This window comes from Neoarius graeffei, chromosome 17 (assembly GCF_027579695.1).
Source record: "Neoarius graeffei isolate fNeoGra1 chromosome 17, fNeoGra1.pri, whole genome shotgun sequence".
NCBI lineage: Eukaryota > Metazoa > Chordata > Actinopteri > Siluriformes > Ariidae > Neoarius > Neoarius graeffei.
The window spans coordinates 43,913,642-43,933,842 of record NC_083585.1 but is presented as its reverse complement, the minus strand read 5'-3'; the positions used below and the strand labels follow the sequence as shown (position 1 = coordinate 43,933,842).

General features: G+C 41.5%; 1 protein-coding gene across 1 annotated transcript in view; it reads left to right on the top strand.

The window, feature by feature from the left end:
- Positions 1-16,338, top strand: part of niban1b (niban apoptosis regulator 1b) — an 81,783-nt gene extending 65,445 nt beyond the window's left edge. Inside the window, exons 8-14 of the mRNA XM_060944279.1 lie at positions 1,207-1,369; positions 3,921-4,108; positions 8,461-8,607; positions 8,793-8,903; positions 9,021-9,128; positions 12,965-13,076; positions 13,685-16,338. Coding sequence (XP_060800262.1) covers positions 1,207-1,369; positions 3,921-4,108; positions 8,461-8,607; positions 8,793-8,903; positions 9,021-9,128; positions 12,965-13,076; positions 13,685-14,793 — 1,938 coding nt within the window. The 3' untranslated portion in view covers positions 14,794-16,338. The remainder of the gene's footprint in view (positions 1-1,206; positions 1,370-3,920; positions 4,109-8,460; positions 8,608-8,792; positions 8,904-9,020; positions 9,129-12,964; positions 13,077-13,684) is intronic.
- Positions 16,339-20,201: the final 3,863 nt, after the last annotated feature.

Sequence of the window (20,201 nt, the reverse complement as noted above, 5' to 3'; positions counted from 1 at the left end):
AATTTCTTGATTTCCTCATGAGTGACGTATTAAAAAAAAAGTTACTCAATGTCCTGGATGTAGTTCATATGGGGAAAAAAAAAAAGGAGTGGGGTATTTACCAGTAAAACACTCTTATCTATATAATATACTACCATATGGTTTTTTGCAGCATTGTGGTTAAGTTTTGGCCCATTTCTATTGGGAAATCATCTTCAGTTCCCCAAGGTTATGATGGTTCCAATAATGGACTCACTATTTCAAAATCCTTCATAATTTTTCAATGGAAATGAAGTCAGGAGATTGGTTAGGCCATAGAAATACTTCTTGGTTTGTTTTGGCTATACGGTTCTCATCTCATCTCATTATCTCTAGCCGCTTTATCCTTCTACAGGGTCGCAGGCAAGCTGGAGCCTATCCCAGCTGACTACGGGCGAAAGGCGGGGTACACCCTGGACAAGTCGCCAGGTCATCACAGGGCTGACACATAGACACAGACAACCATTCACACTCACATTCACACCTACGGTCAATTTAGAGTCACCAGTTAACCTAACCTGCATGTCTTTGGACTGTGGGGGAAACCGGAGCACCCGGAGGAAACCCACGCGGACACGGGGAGAACATGCAAACTCCACACAGAAAGGCCCTCGCCGGCCACGGGGATCGAACCCGGACCTTCTTGCTGTGAGGCGACAGCGCTAACCACTACACCACCGGCTATACGGTTGGTTAATGTTATTGTCTTGCTGAAGCATCCATCTTCTCCCTAGAGTCAGTTTCTTGGCAATAAAACATGTAAGGACTTTGCTTTGGCTCTCTGGCTTTTCTGTTCAAGTGTTGTTTAATAATGTCCCTGAGAACTTTAGGAAGCTCCTTCACCATGAATGCTGCTTTGTTGCATAAACTCTTTCCAGTGTGTCTTCCATAATGCCACCATGTAAAATCTGCATGAGAAAACGTTTAGTAGCATTTAGCTATATGTAGAACTTGATTTCATGCATGTTTAAACATAGCTTTGTTTATGCTTATTTAATACATGCTTTTTATTCATAAGTATAACGTCAAAGACATTGTGTGTAAATTTAAAGTGGATGTATTCAATATTAAATAACAAAAACAAATGTCATTACGTATTTCCCCTGACTGTATGTACATCACTTTGGATTAAAAGTGCTTAATAAATAAACAAAATAATAAATAAACATGCATGATCCCTTTTTCCAGACTGTACAGGCGACGTATGAGTTGGTACAGGACCAGCTGAGTGAGGGGCTGCAGAGACTGAAGGAGGAGTGCAGTGAGATTGCCAAACAGCAGGAGACGCTCATTCGTTCCGACATGGACCAGATCATCAACTCCAGCAACTTCCTGAAATCAAAACTGCAAGGTGATGAATAGAGATGAGAAAAATTATTAATTGATTCTTAGATGCATCGCAATTTGTTAAATACGAAGAGATCCTTAGCCTTAAAGTGTATATCATGGGTAAATTCAGAAGCAAGATCAATGTAATTCTCCTATTTTATATTAAACTTTGGTCAAATATCTGTCACATTTTGCATTTTGTGCAATTTTTTTACCTTGCGCAATACCAGAAAATTTCAGTTGAAATCAAGCCATTTGAGGCGAATTGGTCCGCCTCTGAAAAAACTTGGCATTTGGATTTCCCGGGAAACATTGATTTTCGTGACGTCGCGTACGGGACGCCTCCCTCTGAATCCTACGCCAGCGCTGGTTTGTTTATGAGAAAACAACCTGGTGGTTTTCTGCAAATTTCTTCAACGTTATCAAGTAATTATTAAAATGGTTAACAGATGTATCATATCGTAGGAGGGTGTAGCAACACCAATCTTGATGGGATTAGTACTCATCGTTTTCCAAAAGACCGGACAATGAGAGAGAAATGGGAGCGCTTGGTGTACACAGGCTGTGCACTGAAACCGTGCAAAGCTCCTATTTTATATTAAACTTTGGTCAAATATCGGTCACATTTTGTGCAATTTTTTTTACCTTGCGCAATACCAGAAAAATTCAGTTGAAATCAAGCCATTTGAGGCGAATTGGTCCACCTCGGAAAAAAACTTGCCATTTGGATTTCCCGGCAAACTTTGATTTTCGTGACATCATGTGCAGGACACCTCCCTCTGAATCCTACATCAGCGCCGGTTTATGAGAAAACGACCTGGTGGTTTTCTGCAAATTTCTTCAGCGTTATCACGTAATTATTAAAATGGTTAACAGATGTATCATAGGAGGGTGTAGCAACACCAAGCTTGATGGGATTAGTATTCATCATTTCCCACATTGCGCTCAGGTGACAATTCTGAAACCGTGCAATCTCTCGCAGCCTGCTGGCGCTTCCGCAGGTGACGTCACGAATCTGGCTCCAGACTCCCTTGGGATTTTTCCAGACGCGTTTTGTTATTTTATTTTTTTCTGCTGTAGACAGATGGCCTTGTGCAAAATTACCCTTCTGGATGAGTGTGTAAATGGACATTCTTTCATATAAAAACCCCCCAAAATTGGTCCAGGATATGCACTTTAATGTTGAGGAAAATAACTATTATACAAATACAAACAGGAGTGGAGTATAATTGAAAAAAAAAAAAAAAAACATGCACAGTATCATCAAATCTAATATCATTATTTTTAGTGCCACTTTAAAAAAATAAAAAAGACTACATTACATTAATTATCATGCCATATGCTTCACAGACAGTGTAAGTGTTTGGTTCGGGAAGATGCTAAGATGTTTGTAAAACAGATCCAAGAGTCTAATTCTTATCTTTCAGTAGTATTCTTCTTGTTATTAGAACAAAGAAATACAATTTTCCATGCTGTTTATCTTTTAAAAAATTAGGCTGACTTCTTTTAAAAACCCTGTGGTGTTGTTCAAGCAACATAACCTGAAAATATGAAGTAATCATTGACCGCAGTTCATCATCATACCGATTACATCACACTGCTTCGACTGTAGAGGGCTGATATGAATGTTGTCTTGTTCTCTGTATATGCCCTAAGGAGACAAATATATGATCCGTGCACCTGTTTAAACCCTACTCTGTGACAACTGATGCCTTGGTTTTCAGTATTTTGAGATTCCATGCATTTACACTGGTGCTTGAAAGTTTGTGAACCCTTTAGAATTGTCTATATTTCTGCAGTAGTAGGAGATAGTAGATCATCTGGGTACCGTTCGACAACTATTAAATGCCTACTGAGCAGTTATGACACCCAACATACTACTTTTTGTGTACTAATACTATGGAAGTATGCGTATTCGGATGCAACCTTAGTTCTTATATGTAAATGTGGGTGTGTCTGTGACTCCTTTTATGGAAATGAGAGCATTACTTTAATTGTGAACATGCCTGGAAAGCCATAGACCGTTTTGTCCATGTTTGAGTATTTATACAGGGTGTTTGCAAAAAATGTGATATTATTTGAGATGTAAATATCCCAGAAACTATATAGTCCAGGCAAATGATACTGAACAGGCTTAATGTTGAGCAACAGAAGATTTATTCCTGAAAATTTAAATGAGAAATTCAAAGGTATGTGGATTCTGTGAACGATTTCACAAATTCAGTATGCGCAACGCCTGAGACACAGACACGCGCACACACACAGTCAGCCTTCCTCTTTGAACTTTTTGTGCCGTGTCCAAATCTGCAGTGCAGTTGGTGCATTTTTAGAGAATTCTCTCATAAACGCACGCTGCACAGTCTTGTTCGAGCGTACTCCAACACACAAAACGCCTTTTCTTTTCCAGCGAATGGCATTTCTATACCTAAAAAGATAAATAAAAAATGTTGACCGGTTTCCACATGTGCTGTTAAAATTTGAGGCCAATTGAACGAGAATTGGCAAAGTTATTAAATTGTGAAATGATATCAAATTTTTTGAAACGCCCTGTACTGTATATCCGTGTTTCTCAGGCCTCGTCTCGGAGCCTGCGATGAAGTTCTGCTCTGAGAGTGTATCTCCATATCTGGCCTCCATTCTGGAGGAACTGATGGGTCCAGTGAGTTCAGGCTTCCAGGCCGTGAGGCAGCGTTTGGAGACGGAGCTGACCCGAATTTGCAAGGACTTCCAGCCAGGAGGAACTAAAGAAGAACTTACTAAAGTAAGATTCATGAAAAGAGCTGAATGAGTTGCGGTTGAAATTTAAAGGAACAGTCCACCGTACTTCCATAATGAAATATGCTCTTATCTGAATTGAGACGAGCTGCTCCGTACCTCTCCGAGCTTTGCGCGACCTCCCAGTCAGTCAGACGCAGTCAGACGCGCTGTCACTCCTGTTAGCAATGTAGCTAGGCTCAGTATGGCCAATGGTATTTTTTGGGGCTGTAGTTAGATGCGACCAAACTCTTCCGCGTTTTTCCTGTTTACATGTATTTCTCAGGCCTCGTCTTGGAGCCTGCGATGAAGTTCTGCTCTGAGAATGTATCTCCATATCTGGCCTCCATTCTGGAGGAACTGATGGGTCCAGTGAGTTCAGGCTTCCAGGCCGTGAGGCAGCGTTTGGAGACGGAGCTGACCCGAATCTGCAAGGACTTCCAGCCAGTGATGGAAGTTGACAGGCGTACTAACATCTTCTGCGCGCTTCGGCAGCGCATTGATACGGAGCTCAGATATCAGTGCGCTGCCGAAGCGCGCAGAAGGTGTTAGTACGCCTGTCATTATAGTGCGGACTTTCCATCACATCACACATCACATTATCTCTAGCCGCTTTATCCTTCTACAGGGTCGCAGGCAAGCTGGAGCCTATCCCAGCTGACTACGGGCGAAAGGCGGGGTACACCCTGGACAAGTCGCCAGGTCATCACAGGGCTGACACATAGACACAGACAACCATTCACACTCACATTCACACCTACGGTCAATTTAGAGTCACCAGTTAACCTAACCTGCATGTCTTTGGACTGTGGGGGAAACCGGAGCACCCGGAGGAAACCCACGCGGACACGGGGAGAACATGCAAACTCCGCACAGAAAGGCCCTCGCCGGCCCCGGGGCTCGAACCCAGGACCTTCTTGCTGTGAGGCGACAGCGCTAACCACTACACCACCGTGCCGCCCCGGACTTTCCATAGCATAGAAAATCGCTACGTTTCAATTTGTGTAACTGAACTTGTTTCATATCACTGGTCATATAAACCTATGTAAACAGGAAAAACGCGGAAGAGTTTGGTCGCATCTAACTACAGCCCCAAAAAATACCATTGGCCATGCTGAGCCTAGCTACATTGCTAACAGGAGTGACAGCGCGTCTGACTGCGTCTGACTGACTGGGAGGTCGCGCAAAGCTCAGAGAGGTACGGAGCAGCTCGTCTCAATTCAGATAAGAGCATATTTCATTATGGAAGTACAGTGGACTGTTCCTTTAATATCTGAAAGTTAAGGATTTCAAGGATGCTGCACAAAAAGTCATGAAAATCATAATCTTTATTCATTTCCCAGTGTCGCTTCTGCAGCACTTGCATAAAACAGGCAGTCACTAATCCCCCTTATTCACTGTGACCAGTGGCATAGGACATTGTACCATATCACTACAACATAAGCTAATAAAGAGTTAGCTCAGTTAGTAAAAGCCTGGGTATAAGCTGATTAATTACCAGAGCTCTCTTATATCAAAAATGGAAAAACTGTGGGATTGGTACATGATGGTGAATGCTGGTATTTGAAGGTGTATTATGGTAGATTTTGGTTTGCGATAGAGAATGTGGGTGTTATTCGCTGAAGGTGTTTGATGACCAAAAAGTATTTGTGTTGCTGCCTCTAACAGGTTCAACAATGCATTATATTTGACCCCAAAATAGAGGGTTATACTGTAATGTCTCATCTCATCTCATTATCTCTAGCCGCTTTATCCTTCTACAGGGTCGCAGGCAAGCTGGAGCCTATCCCAGCTGACTACGGGCGAAAGGCGGGGTACACCCTGGACAAGTCGCCAGGTCATCACAGGGCTGACACATAGACACAGACAACCATTCACACTCACATTCACACCTACGGTCAATTTAGAGTCACCAGTTAACCTAACCTGCATGTCTTTGGACTGTGGGGGAAACCGGAGCACCCGGAGGAAACCCACGCGGACACGGGGAGAACATGCAAACTCCGCACAGAAAGGCCCTCGCTGGCCACGGGGCTCGAACCCGGACCTTCTTGCTGTGAGGCGACAGCGCTAACCACTACACCACCGTGCCGCCCCACTGTAATTTCTATCTTATAAATAAACAATGCATAGGTTATAAAAATCCACAACGAATGAATCTTCAAAATTGCTTTTGTCAACTAATCTTTGCAGGCGAATGTTTGTGTTTTATGAAGAATCTGATGCTAGTTTGTGAATGTTGGTATGTTGTGTTTGATGGAGGATGTTTGATCGTAAATGCTGATGCTTGTGAATGTTGATATTTGATAGAGAATATTTAAATAATACTGGCTGGCATTGAGTAGTATATCAGATATATTCCGTTCAGCTAGCATGATATTGAATGAGTTGAAGACGAGTTCAGTATCATGCTAGCTGAATGGAATATATCTGACGTACCACGTAAAAAGTCAGCCAATATTATTCTTCTTATTATACATTCCTTTCGGCTGTTCAACGCGTCTTTCAAAAGTCATACATGTCAACCTTTGGTCAATCAAACCTGTATAACCAACCTCCAAAATCTGTATTTCCCTTATAAAATCCATATAAGATGCAAATTAAAATAATTTACCTAAAATTTGAATGATAATTAACAATGATATATCCCAGTTACTTTTTATTCAATATTAATAACAATAAACCTTCAGAATGAATACAAAGCTCCAATGTTTGACAAAAACACAAAGTGTCACTCTAATGTTCTGAATTGTACTCCATCACAGCTTTTTTAGCAGTCTGCACCAATACCTCACTAGGCTGCATGTCACAGCAAGTGTCTGTGTTGATCTTGCCGGAGTGCCCATTCAGAATCTTTTTAGTCGCTAGTGAAAGTCGCTCAGGTGGAAATACGCATTTCAAACAAAATGTTACTTCCCGGTTGGTGGGATTCTCGCAATGCGGTGTGCACATGATCAAAAGTGGAACGAAGTCTCGCTACCACAAGATAACGCATGATTTAATAAGACTCTTTACTGGCTGTTTGTGCTTTCTGTGGTGTACAGTACGTTTGTAAATGTTATGCGCTCTTTTATCATCGTGGGAATTGATTATAGCTCTAAATAAATATTGACTTTTTTTAAAGAATCCGTATAACTTTATTTGTACGCCCGTATACTTCATTTATTGAATCAAATCTGTATAAAATACGGACATTCCGTATAGGTTGACACGTATGAAAATTCTCTCAAAATCTTCCATATTTAACGAAGCAAACCTGGCAGCCATGTTTGTTTACAAATTGTCAGTTACTCGCTAGCGTGAAAGTTTTACGTTTCTGACATGTGACGTCATGTTGTCTTGACAACCATGCAATATCTTAAACCAGGGGTGTCAAACCTGATCCATAAAGGGCCGTGTGGCTGCAGGTTTTCATTCCAGCCATGCAGCAGCACCCTGATTTGGCTTATTCAATCAACTGACACACCCACCCTTTAATCAAGGGTGGGTGTGGCTGCAAGTATTTGACTGTGTGAAGACAGTTCAGTTGATTGAATGAGCCAAGTCAGGTGTGCTGCTGCATGGCTGGAATGAAAACCTGCAGCCACAAGGCCCTTTATGGATCAGGTTTGACACCCCTGTCTTAAACCATATTCAACGCCATTAGGTTGAGTGATGTAATACAGGTAGGATAAGCGATATGTTAACAATATTGCATGCTATCAAACCAAATGAATGAAACCTGCTAGAAGGGAATAGAATACATATATGTTATTTACCAGCTGGGAGATCCGTATCATGAAATACCGTGACCGAGGTCTTGAAAATATTGACCGAGGCCTCTGGGCCGAGGTCACGGTATTTCACGATACGGACCGACCTTAAGCTGGTAAATAATATATTTATTTTTTTCTTTACCAAATTCTAACAGAAAATGAGCGCACCCGAAAGGGAAACCATGTTTAGAACAAACCTGCTACAAGCTTGTTTTCGGCTTTCTCCTGAAATGTTTTCGTTTATTTCGTCTTCATCAGGGTAGTAAAACTCGCTTTCGCTGTGAACACTGTCGTTATCGCTATCCATGCTGTAAAAATGCGAAAATAAATGTTGACAAAAAATTGCTACGATGTTTGTTGTTGTGAACGAGCGAGTTGCCAAAGGTCCGTAACCGGGGTCTGTATCGTAAGATTCCTGACTGCTCGCGAGCCAATCAGAGCGCATGATTTGATGGAAACTGGACCACGAAAAGAAATATGTTTTTATTCCATCGAAAAAGTGTCCTGTATGTATAATAATGTTTGATAGAGTATGGTGGTGTTTGTTGGAGAATCACTGATGCTGTTTGATAGTGAATGTTGGTTTCTGTATCATGTTTATAAGGCTTTAGAGGACGTGTCTCATGCCCAGCTGGAGGACTGCTATCAGCATGTCTCTGTTCTTAAGGAACAGTTGCAGGAGCTGCGCAGCCGCTTCAGGTTCTCCAACTCCACATTGGTGGTGCACAAGACACAGAGCCACATGCAGCAGGTAGGCCTCATGGTGCAGCTCTGCTCTGGGGACCATCATTTCCTGATCACGCTTTCTCAATCGTACATTAAAATACTCAGAATTGTGACTCCCTCTGTAGTTTACCATAATATACCTTATAAAGCTAAGAACCTGTGTCAGTTGTTGTCAGCATGCTTGTTTTATGGGTGCTTTGCTTATTTTAGCTGATGGAGAATGCCGTGTATACATTCGAGTTGCTGCTTCAGTCAGCCATGAAGGATGAACCTGAGAAATTGGCCACAGTCATGGAGAAAGCCAAGCTCCGAGTGCTTAAGGTGATTTATATATTAATCATATCACATATTCAAGTTTACTGAAACTAGCCCATAAAAGGATTATATAATATCTATTAGCTTCTGAGTATCAGATTAAAGGCTTGTTGATCTTTTCAGCAATATGACTATGACAGCAGCACAGTGAGGAAGAGGATTTTCCAGGAGGCTCTGGTGGACATCACACTGCCAGCCATTAGGAGAAACCTGGCACCCAGCTGTAAAACTGTAACTACTTGCACTCCATTAGCACTCACACACTAGGGCAAAAAATGATATCAAACTTGAGTGGTGTAATAAAAAGCCAGCAGAACTGAAATTAAATACGACAGATAAAAGATTAAAACTCTGCTCAACCCGGCTGCACTGTTATCACAATTAGCCAAGTCTTATTTGTAAAGTCTGTCCTCTTGGCAGCCATCTTGGCAACTCTCCCAGGCAGTTATATCCAGTCTTATATAAGATCAGGCCCCGATCTACTTGGAGAGAGAACAAAATGGAGAGAAACCAAAAAAAAATCATCAGCTGTTAAAATCTCAACTTACAGTATTAAAAACACTAACTTACAGTGTGTGTGTGTGCATATACAGGGCTGACACATAGACACAGACAACCATTCACACTCACATTCACACCTACGGTCAATTTAGAGTCACCAGTTAACCTAACCTGCATGTCTTTGGACTGTGGGGGAAACCGGAGCACCTGGAGGAAACCCACGCGGACACGGGGAGAACAAACAAACTCCACACAGAAAGGCCCTCGCCGGCCCCGGGGCTCGAACCCAGAACCTTCTTGCTGTGAGGCGACAGCACTAACCTTTTTTTCTCCACATTACTCTAGCCACTACTCATTTCTCCATAACAGTTGACGCTTGACAAAGACAACCATACTAATGTCGGCTTTAACTGATTTTGTAAATATAGATGAGCCAACTTTCCATCCTGATAAATAACATAAACAAATAAATAAATCCTTATTTCATGTGGAACACTGAAAGAAGTGAATTAAAGACTGAAAAATCTCATCTCATCTCACTATCTCTAGCCGCTTTATCCTGTTCTACAGGATCGCAGGCAAGCTGGAGCCTATCCCAGCTGACTACGGGCGAAAGGCGGGGTACACCCTGGACAAGTCGCCAGGTCATCACAGGGCTGACACATAGACACAGACAACCATTCACACTCACATTCACACCTACGCTCAATTTAGAGTCACCAGTTAACCTAACCTGCATGTCTTTGGACTGTGGGGGAAACCGGAGCACCCGGAGGAAACCCACGCGGACACGGGGAGAACATGCAAACTCCGCACAGAAAGGCCCTCGCCGGCCACGGGGCTCGAACCCAGGACCTTCTTGCTGTGAGGCGACAGCGCTAACCACTACACCACCGTGCCACCCGACTGAAAAATAGACTCCCAAAATCAATAATCAGTACTATTGATACAAAATTATATTATATAATAATATGATAAAGATCCATATCTGCCTGTCTGATTCACGTTTACAAATTAAATGTTGACGCTAAATCTCATTACCTGTATTTTAGCTCAGGGTTCCAGTATGTGCAATTGTGATTATCAGTGTAATTTGATATTTTTATCATCACTTACAGTGGTATGCAAAAGTTTGGGCACCCCTGGTCAAAATTGCTGTTACTGTGAACAGTTAAGCAAGTTGAAGATGAAATGATCTCCAAAAGACATAAAGTTAAAGATGACTCATTCCCTTTATATTTTAAGCAAAAATAATTTTTTTTATTTTCATCTTTTACATTTTCAAAATGACCAAAAAAGGGCCCGAAGCAAAAGTTTGGGCACCCTGCATGGTTAGTACCTAGTAACACCCCCTTTGGCAAGTATCACAGCTTGTAAACACTTTTTGTAGCCAGCTAATAATCTTTCAGTTCTTACCTGGGGAATTTTCACACATTCGTCCTTGCAAAAGGCTTCCAGTTCTACAAGTTTCTTGGGCTGTCTTTCATGCACTGCTCTTTTGAGATCTATCCACAGATTTTCAATGATGTTTAGGTCAGGGGACTGTGAGGGCCAGGCCAAAACCGTCAGCTTGTGCTTCTCGAGGTATTCCATTGTAGATTTTGAGGTGCGTTTTTGGATCATCGTCTTATTGTAGGACCCATCCTCTTTTTAACTTCAACTTTTTTACAGATGGTGTGATGTTTGCTTCCAGAATTTGCTGGTATTTATTCGAATCCATGCTTCCCTCGACCAATGAAATGTGCCACTGGCTGCAACACAACCCCAAAGCATGATCGATCCACACCCATGCTTCAGAGTTGGAGAGGTGTTCTTTTCCTGGAATTTGGCAACCTTTTTTTCTCCAAACATACCTTTGCACATTGTGGCCAGAAAGTTCTATTTTGATTTCATCAGTCCACAGGACTTGTTTCCAAAATGCATCAGGCTTATTTAGATGTTCATTTGCAAACTTCAGACACTGAATTTTGTGTCTAGGACGCAGGAACGGTTTTCTTCTGATGACTCTTCCATGAAGGTCATATTTGTTCAGGTGTTGCTGCATAGTAGAACAGTGCACCACCACTCCAGGGTCTGCTAAATCTTTCTGAAGGTCTTTTGCAGTCAAACAGGGGTTTTTATTTGCCTTTCTAGCAGTCCAACGAGCAGTTCTTTCAGAAAGTTTTCTTCATCTTCCAGACCTCACCTTGAGCTCCACTGTTTCTGTTAACTGCCATTTCTTAATAACATTACGATCTGAGGAAACGGCTACCTGAAAACACTTTGCGACGTTCTTGTAGCCTTCTCCTGCTTTGTGAGCATCAATTATTTTATTATTCAGAATGCGAGGGAGTTGCTTAGAGGAGCCCACGGCTGTTGATTTTAGGGACAAGTTTGAGGAGTCAGAGAATTTATACAGCTTTGAAATCTGCATCATCTGACCTTTCCTAACGAAGAATTTGAACAAGCCACAGCTCAATAAGCTAATTAAGGTCTGGAACCTTGGTAAAAGTTACCTGAGAACTCCAATGTATTGGGGTGCCCAAACTTTCGCATGGTGTTCCTTTTCTTTTTTCACTCTCCGATTGTACAAAACAAAAACAATACACAAATCCTGTATAAAACGCTGAAAAGAAATGTGTCGTCTTTACCTTTATGCCTTTTGGTGATCAGTTCATCTTCTGCTCACTTAACTATTCACAGTAACAGACATTTCCAGTAAGGGTGCCCAAACTTTTGCATGCCACTGTATACTAATCCTGCTATACTCACTGTATTTATTGGCTTGGATGGTTTAACTGCAAATTTAACCTTTCTCAGATTGTTAAAATGTTATACTTAAATTTTGACATACCCTGACCAGACGTCAACTTGATCGTACAAACACGCCAAGGATGATGAATATGAAAACTCTTCTTGGCATTTGCATATGCCTGTTTTACTAGAATGAATAAGAACAAAAGCCATCGGTTAATTAACAATTATTAGCCGAAGGCGAAGTGAATATCGGTGAATAATAAGCGAGGCAAAGTCGAGGTTATTATTCACCGATATTCACTGAAACTGAGGAGGATAATTGTTTTAATATAAATATACAGGTGATTTGTCTATCAAAAAAAAATTTAATCGTATTAAAAAAAAATTCTTTCAATCTTAAAAAGCAGCATGCAAATGTAATGTGCGCAGACTTGTCACTTATCTATGCTATGTTTTGAAATCGATAAAATAAATCACAATTCCACCTTACATTTGAATAGTTTTAGACCAAACTTCGTAGCATCGTTAATGCTTTTAGGAACAGCAATTTCTTTCATGACTTGTAATTTTTCCTCACTTTCAGTGACAAAGCGATTGGTCGCCATTTTGCCGAGTCGCTCGAGGTGATTATCGAGAAATAGTCCGACTTTCTTGACCAGTCAGCGCGTACAATTTCTCAATCACCTCTGTATTTATACTAAAATCCATTAAGGACTGTCGAGGAGCGATCCATGCCCAATTTGTAAGAATGTGATAGGCCTGGCATTTTCCTCATTACTAAGATTTGTGTCTTTGCACTGAATGAGTTTTCCTTTTTGGTTTTCCTGTAGGAGCTGCAGAACTATGAGCAGTACATCTTCGCTGATTACACAAACTTCATCCAAGTGGAGAACGTCTATGAGGATATAATGCTGAACACCCTGAATAATGAAGTGAACAAAGGTAAAAATGGCCTTATTCTTATTGTAGCACTTTACTTTTACCCAACATTATTAAGTTGGGGTGGCACGGTGGTGTAGTGGTTAGCGCTGTCGCCTCACAGCAAGAAGGTCCGGGTTCGAGCCCTGTGGCCGGCGAGGGCCTTTCTGTGTGGAGTTTGTATGTTCTCCCCGTGTCCGCGTGGGTTTCCTCCGGGTGCTCCGGTTTCCCCAACAGTCCAAAGACATGCAGGTTAGGTTAACTGGTGACTCTAAATTGACCGTAGGTGTGAATGGTTGTCTGTGTCTATGTGTCAGCCCTGTGATGACCTGGCGACTTGTCCAGGGTGTACCCCGCCTTTCGCCCGTAGTCAGCTGGGATAGGCTCCAGCTTGCCTGCGACCCTGTAGAACAGGATAAAGTGGCTAGAGATAATGAGATGAGATTATTAAGATGATTTTATTGGACAAATTCTAGTTAGAGATAAACGGCCAAGAGATCATAATCCATGGCGTCCAAGGCAGCGGAATTGTCCTGATCTCTTGGTGAAAAATATTCCCCTCCTTTCCACTGTCTAGTCTGTTTCTTGAGAGTGTGTTTCTTTGCTGATCGCATTGTCATTTTTCCATGCAGTGGTGAAAGAAGCGGCCACTCTGAAGAAGCACAACCTGTTTGTGGACAGCACCGAGCTGCAGTGTCTTAGTCAGAGCAGTCTCACAGACAGCCGCACTCCGCCTCGCTCAGCCCCCTCCAGTCCGGCGAAAGTGCAGTCTGCAGCTGCAGCACAAAAAGCTACGCAGATTTCCAGCTCCTTGATGGTGGAAAATGGCAGTTCAGAGAAGCAACCAGTGGAGAAGAAACAAGAGTGTGCAGATGAATCATCTCCAACAGTTAATACGCAACCGTCGAAGCCCAACGAGCTTTCAGCAGAACCCAGTATGCCATCTTGTGTTTCTGCAGATTCCCCAGATCTACCTAAGGTCCCTTCAACATCCATCTCTGATTCCTCAGAACCAGTGTGTGAGATTTCTGTAGATAAACCTGACATGGTGTGCTACACTTCATTACCAGAAGCAGCCGATGCTCCAGCTCAGAGCCAAGTTGTGATAGCCACTGCTATCGATTTCAACACTTCTCCTGTAATTATCGTGTCAGAACCTGAGTCGCTTGCAGACCAAACCACTTCTGTCAACCTACCAACTGAAGTAAATACAGAAAGTCCTGTTTCTCTAACATGTGGGCAAGAAACCCAAAGTGTCAGTGCTTCAGAAGAGACAGAGGTTGATGCTGCAAATCAGTCTCATTCTGAGATCTGTGACGCTGTGCCTGCACCCCTTGAGGAACCGCACGGCGGTACAGTCCAGCCTGATACACCCAGTGCTATAAATCCTTCAGATTCCCAGACTAAAGACACAGATGACACTCAAATTGAACCGCTTTCCTGCGATTCATCTCTCCCTACAGTTGACACCGCAGACAGTGCGATGGAGAACTCCACCACTACCAACACGAACGGACTCCCCATTATCCCTGATCTTTCAGCAGAGGGTGACATGACTGCACAGTCTGCAAAGCAAGACACTGAGGGCACCACAGATCCACGCCGTGACTCTCTCACTGAGGACCAAGAAGAAGAAGAAGAGCCGCTAGACAGCGTAAAGGCCATCAGAGATCTGGTGGTGGAAATCATTGAGGTGGAGGACATTGTGAGTCCTTGTCCAGATAGTCGGGGAACTCAGTAGAGGCCTTCTTAGTGAATTAACTCTGAGGGGACTTCCTGCACGGGGGCTTTTACAAACAACTAAACAAAATCGTATTACGATTGCTTCTAAATCTGATAACAGTTTAGACTGAAAATGCTTTTCTTTAAATATTGTTATTAAATCTTTTCACATTTCTTTTGTACACTGACATGTCCAAGAGTTAAAAAAAAAATTTGAATTTTGTATAATTTTTTAAATATTGCTTAGAATTAGTTTAGTTAGCATTGCATTTTTTTATGTAACACTTACGCTAAGTTCACACTGCAAGGCTTAATGCTCAATTCCGATTTTTTTGTGAAATCCGATTTTTTTGTGAGGTCGTTCACATTAACAAATATATGCGACTTGTATGTGATCCTCAGTATGAACGAAAAGCGACCTAAAAGTGTTCCGCATGCGCATTGCAGGATACGACGACGTCACACGCAGTGAGCATGGCCAGTGTTTACGGAAGTAAAACCGCCCGGTTGCGGTATGACCCATCCAATCTAGCTTGAATAGCTGCATCCCCCCAAATGGAAATCAGCTCCCTAACCTCTGCGTCCTTCCATTGAGAAGATTCAGAACCTTCACAGCCCGAAGCGTCCCTCGCATTGATGTCATGCGCAGGGGCGCAGATACGTTTTTTGAACTGGGGGGGGGACAAAAAACTGGGGGGGGACAAAGCTGCCAGCAAACCAACCCCAACCCCGATATGCCTGTCAAACTTGTTGTGGGTTACTATAGCAACCAAGCTCGAGCTCGCAACCTGTGCAGTCTGCGCAGCTCGACCAACCGAATATCAGTCTTTGTTTTGTTTTATGTGAGTTGTTGCAACTATGTATGTACTGCTGTGCACCTCAATAAACCGAATGGTAATTAGTCTTTTGATTTTTCCGTGAGGTTTGCCTTATGCAAAGTGGGGGGGACCAAACGAAGTGAATTTAAATCTGGGTGGGACAAATCCCACCCGTCCCACCCTCTATCTGCGCCCGTGATTATGCGCCATGTTGTTGTAACTTTTTTTTGAGAGACCCGCCGCCTACTTCAGCGCAGAATAGTGACGTTTGTGGCTTGTTGATGACGTGCAAGTCGGATGAATGCGACCTGGCGGTTCAGACTGAAGTCGCATATGAAAAGAGCGGATAGGAATCGGAATTAGGACCACATATCCAAACGGCCTGGGTCGGATTTGAAAAAATCGGATCTGTGTCGTTCATATTGTCAATAAAAGATCGGATACAGGTCACATATGGGCGAAAAGATCGGATTTGAGTCACTTCAGCCTGCAGTGTGAACGTAGCCTTATTCTCTTTTAAATATCTCGATTTTATTTGCAAATGCTTGTGTATTAATTAGTATTATATTCTACTTAATTACTTTTAAGTCAGATCTCTAATGTGGGAACAGTGTTTACACGGTACATCAGTGAGCTCGAAGTGCCACTGAGTGTGTAACCTTATGTAGGTGAACATTAATCTAAGTACAGTACTAATCATATATATTGGACTGTTTCATAACTGCAATAAACTCATATTTTCTAAATCGCATGGTACGCATCGTTTTAAAATTCAAAATACGGGTGTGACTTCATTCATGATTTCTAAAATATCCAAGAATCAAATGCAATGGTTAATGGAGGTTAATAGAGACTACTCTAAATGCCCGCGTAAAACTTTTTTTTTTCTTCAGTTAAAACATTTGCGTAGCTTACATAGGATCCCAGGGCTTTTGTTTATCTGTCGTGCTCAAACATTAATTTTGGCATGATGCTGAAAATATCTGCCATGTAACAATGGAAAGGGACCTGATTTTTTTTTTTTAAACTCTCGTTCACTTTCAGTAACTACTTTATCCTGGTCAGGAGCAATTCCATGTAAATGTCAACCTCACCATGCAAAAATAAAGCAACATGTAATACATCAAAACCACTCCCAGAGATCTCACCTAGGCCTGTATTTTACAGATGTGAATAAGTTGAACCAATTTGTAACCAACCTAATATGTCCCTGTCAGTCTTTCTTTCTTATAATGTAAACCCCAAGCTAAAATCAACTTTGATCATGTACAATTCTATATTATTGCCACAAGCCACAGAAATGTATGCTAAAATCCACAAAACAGCAAAACAATAGCCATCCTAAATATTATTTAAGAACTTTGATAGTTTTAGCTGATATTTAGAGAGTTTTTCAAAGGGTTATGGTGGTTAAATTGCTGATTTTCTAAACATATGCCATGTCTATTTCAGACGCGTCACATCCGTAACGGAATTTCGTCACATCCATAACGCTGACTTTTCCTTCCGAAACTCTGCATGAAGTACAAAATATTTTAAACAAAGATTTTTTAATATTCACCTTGGACCCCTCTATCAAATGGATATCTCCATTTCAACATTAGGTTTACAATTTCACAGAGTTTGATAAAAATGTACAGTCACCCAAGAAAAGTGATACTTTTTCTGTCACATCCATAACGCATCTTTTATTGGCATTTTCTGGCATGCCCTAGATGTACTATGGGAATTGTTCTTGTTCTATCACTTCTCCAGTATGGTACAGCCTTAAAATATGCAACACCTGTTTAAATACTGGGAGACAATAAAACATGCACTGGGTCATTTGTTGCCATTTTGAGTTCAAGTGTCATGTCCATAACGCTGGAATTGCTCTCAGGGTGGATCACGGTAAATCCAGGGCCTATGCTAGGGAACCTGGGCATGAGGCAAGATGGGATACCAGTCCATCAGAGAGCAGCATGTACATATACTCGTTCACATCTACAGGCAATTTACCTTAGCCAGTCCACCTACTGGCATGTTTTTGAGCAGTGGGAGGAAACTAGAAACTTGGAGGAAACCCATGCAGACACGGGGAGAACATGTACAGGAGCTCCACACAGATTGTAACCCTTGTTCGGTAATGACACGAAACACAGTAAAAACACCGACAGGGATTTTCCATGATTGGAGTAGTTTTATTGCTGGTGAAGAGGATGAAGCTGGCTGCAGGATCTGCATTGTTGCTCCTGGACAGGTCTGTAAACACAATCTGTCGAAAGCTCTGGATTGTTTGAATGGCCTAATTAATCAAATGTATTATTATTAATAATTATTATTATTTTTATTTATTTATCTGTTGTTACACAGCTATAAGTTGGTAGCTGGAATCGAATTTCAGTACTGAGGGCAAGCTACGTCTTGTAACCTTAGGCCTCAAGTACTTTTCTGAGGAGGCGTGTTGTGCCAAGGAGGGCTGCCTTCTGAAGCACCTCAATCTTCGTGGTCACGTCAATCGACTCAAGCTGTTTAGTTAGGTTTGGCGTGACTGTGCCCAGCGCGCCCACCACCACTGGAACCACTCTTGGTTTAATGTTCCATAACTTTGCTGCCTCCCTTTGCAAGTCCTAGTACTTATCAATTTTCTCTTTTTTTTTTCCCTCAGCAACTCCAGCGTCTCCAGGGACGGCGATGTCAATAATGTTGCACAAACCCTTCTTTCTATCCATCACCACTAGGTCTGGTCTCCTTGCTTGGATGTGGGAACACGTCTGGATATTGAAATCCCATAGCAACTTCACTTCTCCGCTCTCCATTACCCCTTCAGGCTTATGCTCATATTTCGAGTCCATGAGATCGGGCGATGTTCCAATGAACGATCCTAGCCACATTATCATGACAGTGTTTGTTCTCTGTCTGCGCCAACTTACTACATTCAGTGATCACACTGTAAAATATAATAAGTTGACTTTACTTAAAAAAAATATGCAAAGTCGTTGCCTCAAAAAAAGTCATTTATGTTGATTTAGATAAATTAGATTGGGTTAACTTATTTTTTGTGAGTTTGCAGTACTCAAATTAACTTAGATTAGTTTGATTACATTAACTTATTTATTTTGAGTTTGCAGTACTCACAAACTTATATTAATTTGATTACATTAACTTATTTATTGTGAGTTTGCAGTACTCATCTTATATAATTTTGATTACATTAACTTGTACTGTAAACTTAAAATAAATAAGTTAATGTAATCAAAATTATATAAGATGAGTACTGCAAACTCACAATAAATAAGTTAATGTAATCAAATTAATATAAGTTTGTGAGTACTGCAAACTCAAAATAAATAAGTTAATGTAATCAAACTAATCTAAGTTAATTTGAGTACTGCAAACTCACAAAAAATAAGTTAACCCAATCTAATTTATCTAAATCAACATAAATGACTTTTTTTGAGGCAACGACTTTGCATATTTTTTTTAAGTAAAGTCAACTTATTATATTTTACAGTGCAGGTGCCATATTGCCTCATCCTTCTCCCCGCACATCCTACAGAGTGGAGACAGATTTTGTTTTTCAACCTTTGCCTTGATCGCATTCGTTCTCAATGCTTGATCCTGTGCAGCTATAATCAGCCCCTCGGTCTCCTTCCTAAGATCTCCTTTCCTCAGCCAATCCCAAGATGCCTCATCTCTTACTACTTCTGTTTGGCACACGAATTGCCCATGCAGAGGCTTGCTCTTCCACCTTTGTACCCGTTCTAGCCTTTTCCTTTCTTTCAGTTGCTTTGGGGTCTCAGCCTTTTCTTTGATGGGGAGCCCTTCGTTAGTAACTGCGACAAGCAGTGACTGCCTAATTGTTATTTATTTATTGTTACACAGCTATAAGTTGGTAATAATAATAATTATTATACACAATTTTATAATATTGTGTGTGTACAGTATACACAGTACTGTGCAAGACTTTGGCACATGTAAAGAAATGCTATAGACCAAAAATGGCTAAAAAATAATGAAATGGGGAAGCCATGGCCTAATGGTTAGAGAAGTAGCTTTGGGACCATAAAGTTGCTGGTTTGATTCCCTGGACCAGTAGGAATGACTGAAGTGCCCTTGAGCAAGGCACCTAACCCCCTACTGCTCCCCAGGCTGCTCTGGATATGTTATATGTTGCTCTGGATAAGAGCGTCTGCTAAATGTTATTAATGTAATTAATTATCTGTGGCTACAGATAATGGATGGAGATGTATATAAATAAATGCGTGTGTTTATAACATGGCTTTTTAATCACTTGCCCTGGAAAGTGATAGGACAGTCCTTGCTAATGTTAATTTGAGTTGAACCACCATATTTCTGGGGCGGAGCTTTGTGTACGTATAGGGATAGGAATGGGGGCCGGCTCAAGGAGTAGGAAAATAATTACAAACGTATTCAGTGCCACCTATTTAACCAAAAACCTAGCTCAAAGTCTGCTTTAAACATTAGTAAGCCTATACTGACTACAGATGATTACAACTGATGACAGAAGCGGATCGTATCATCACTGAGTCATGTTGGGAAAGGATAATCTTTTTAGTCCTGATGAAGTATGGGAGTCTCTAAGAAGTATGCTCCTTCTTTCTTTCTA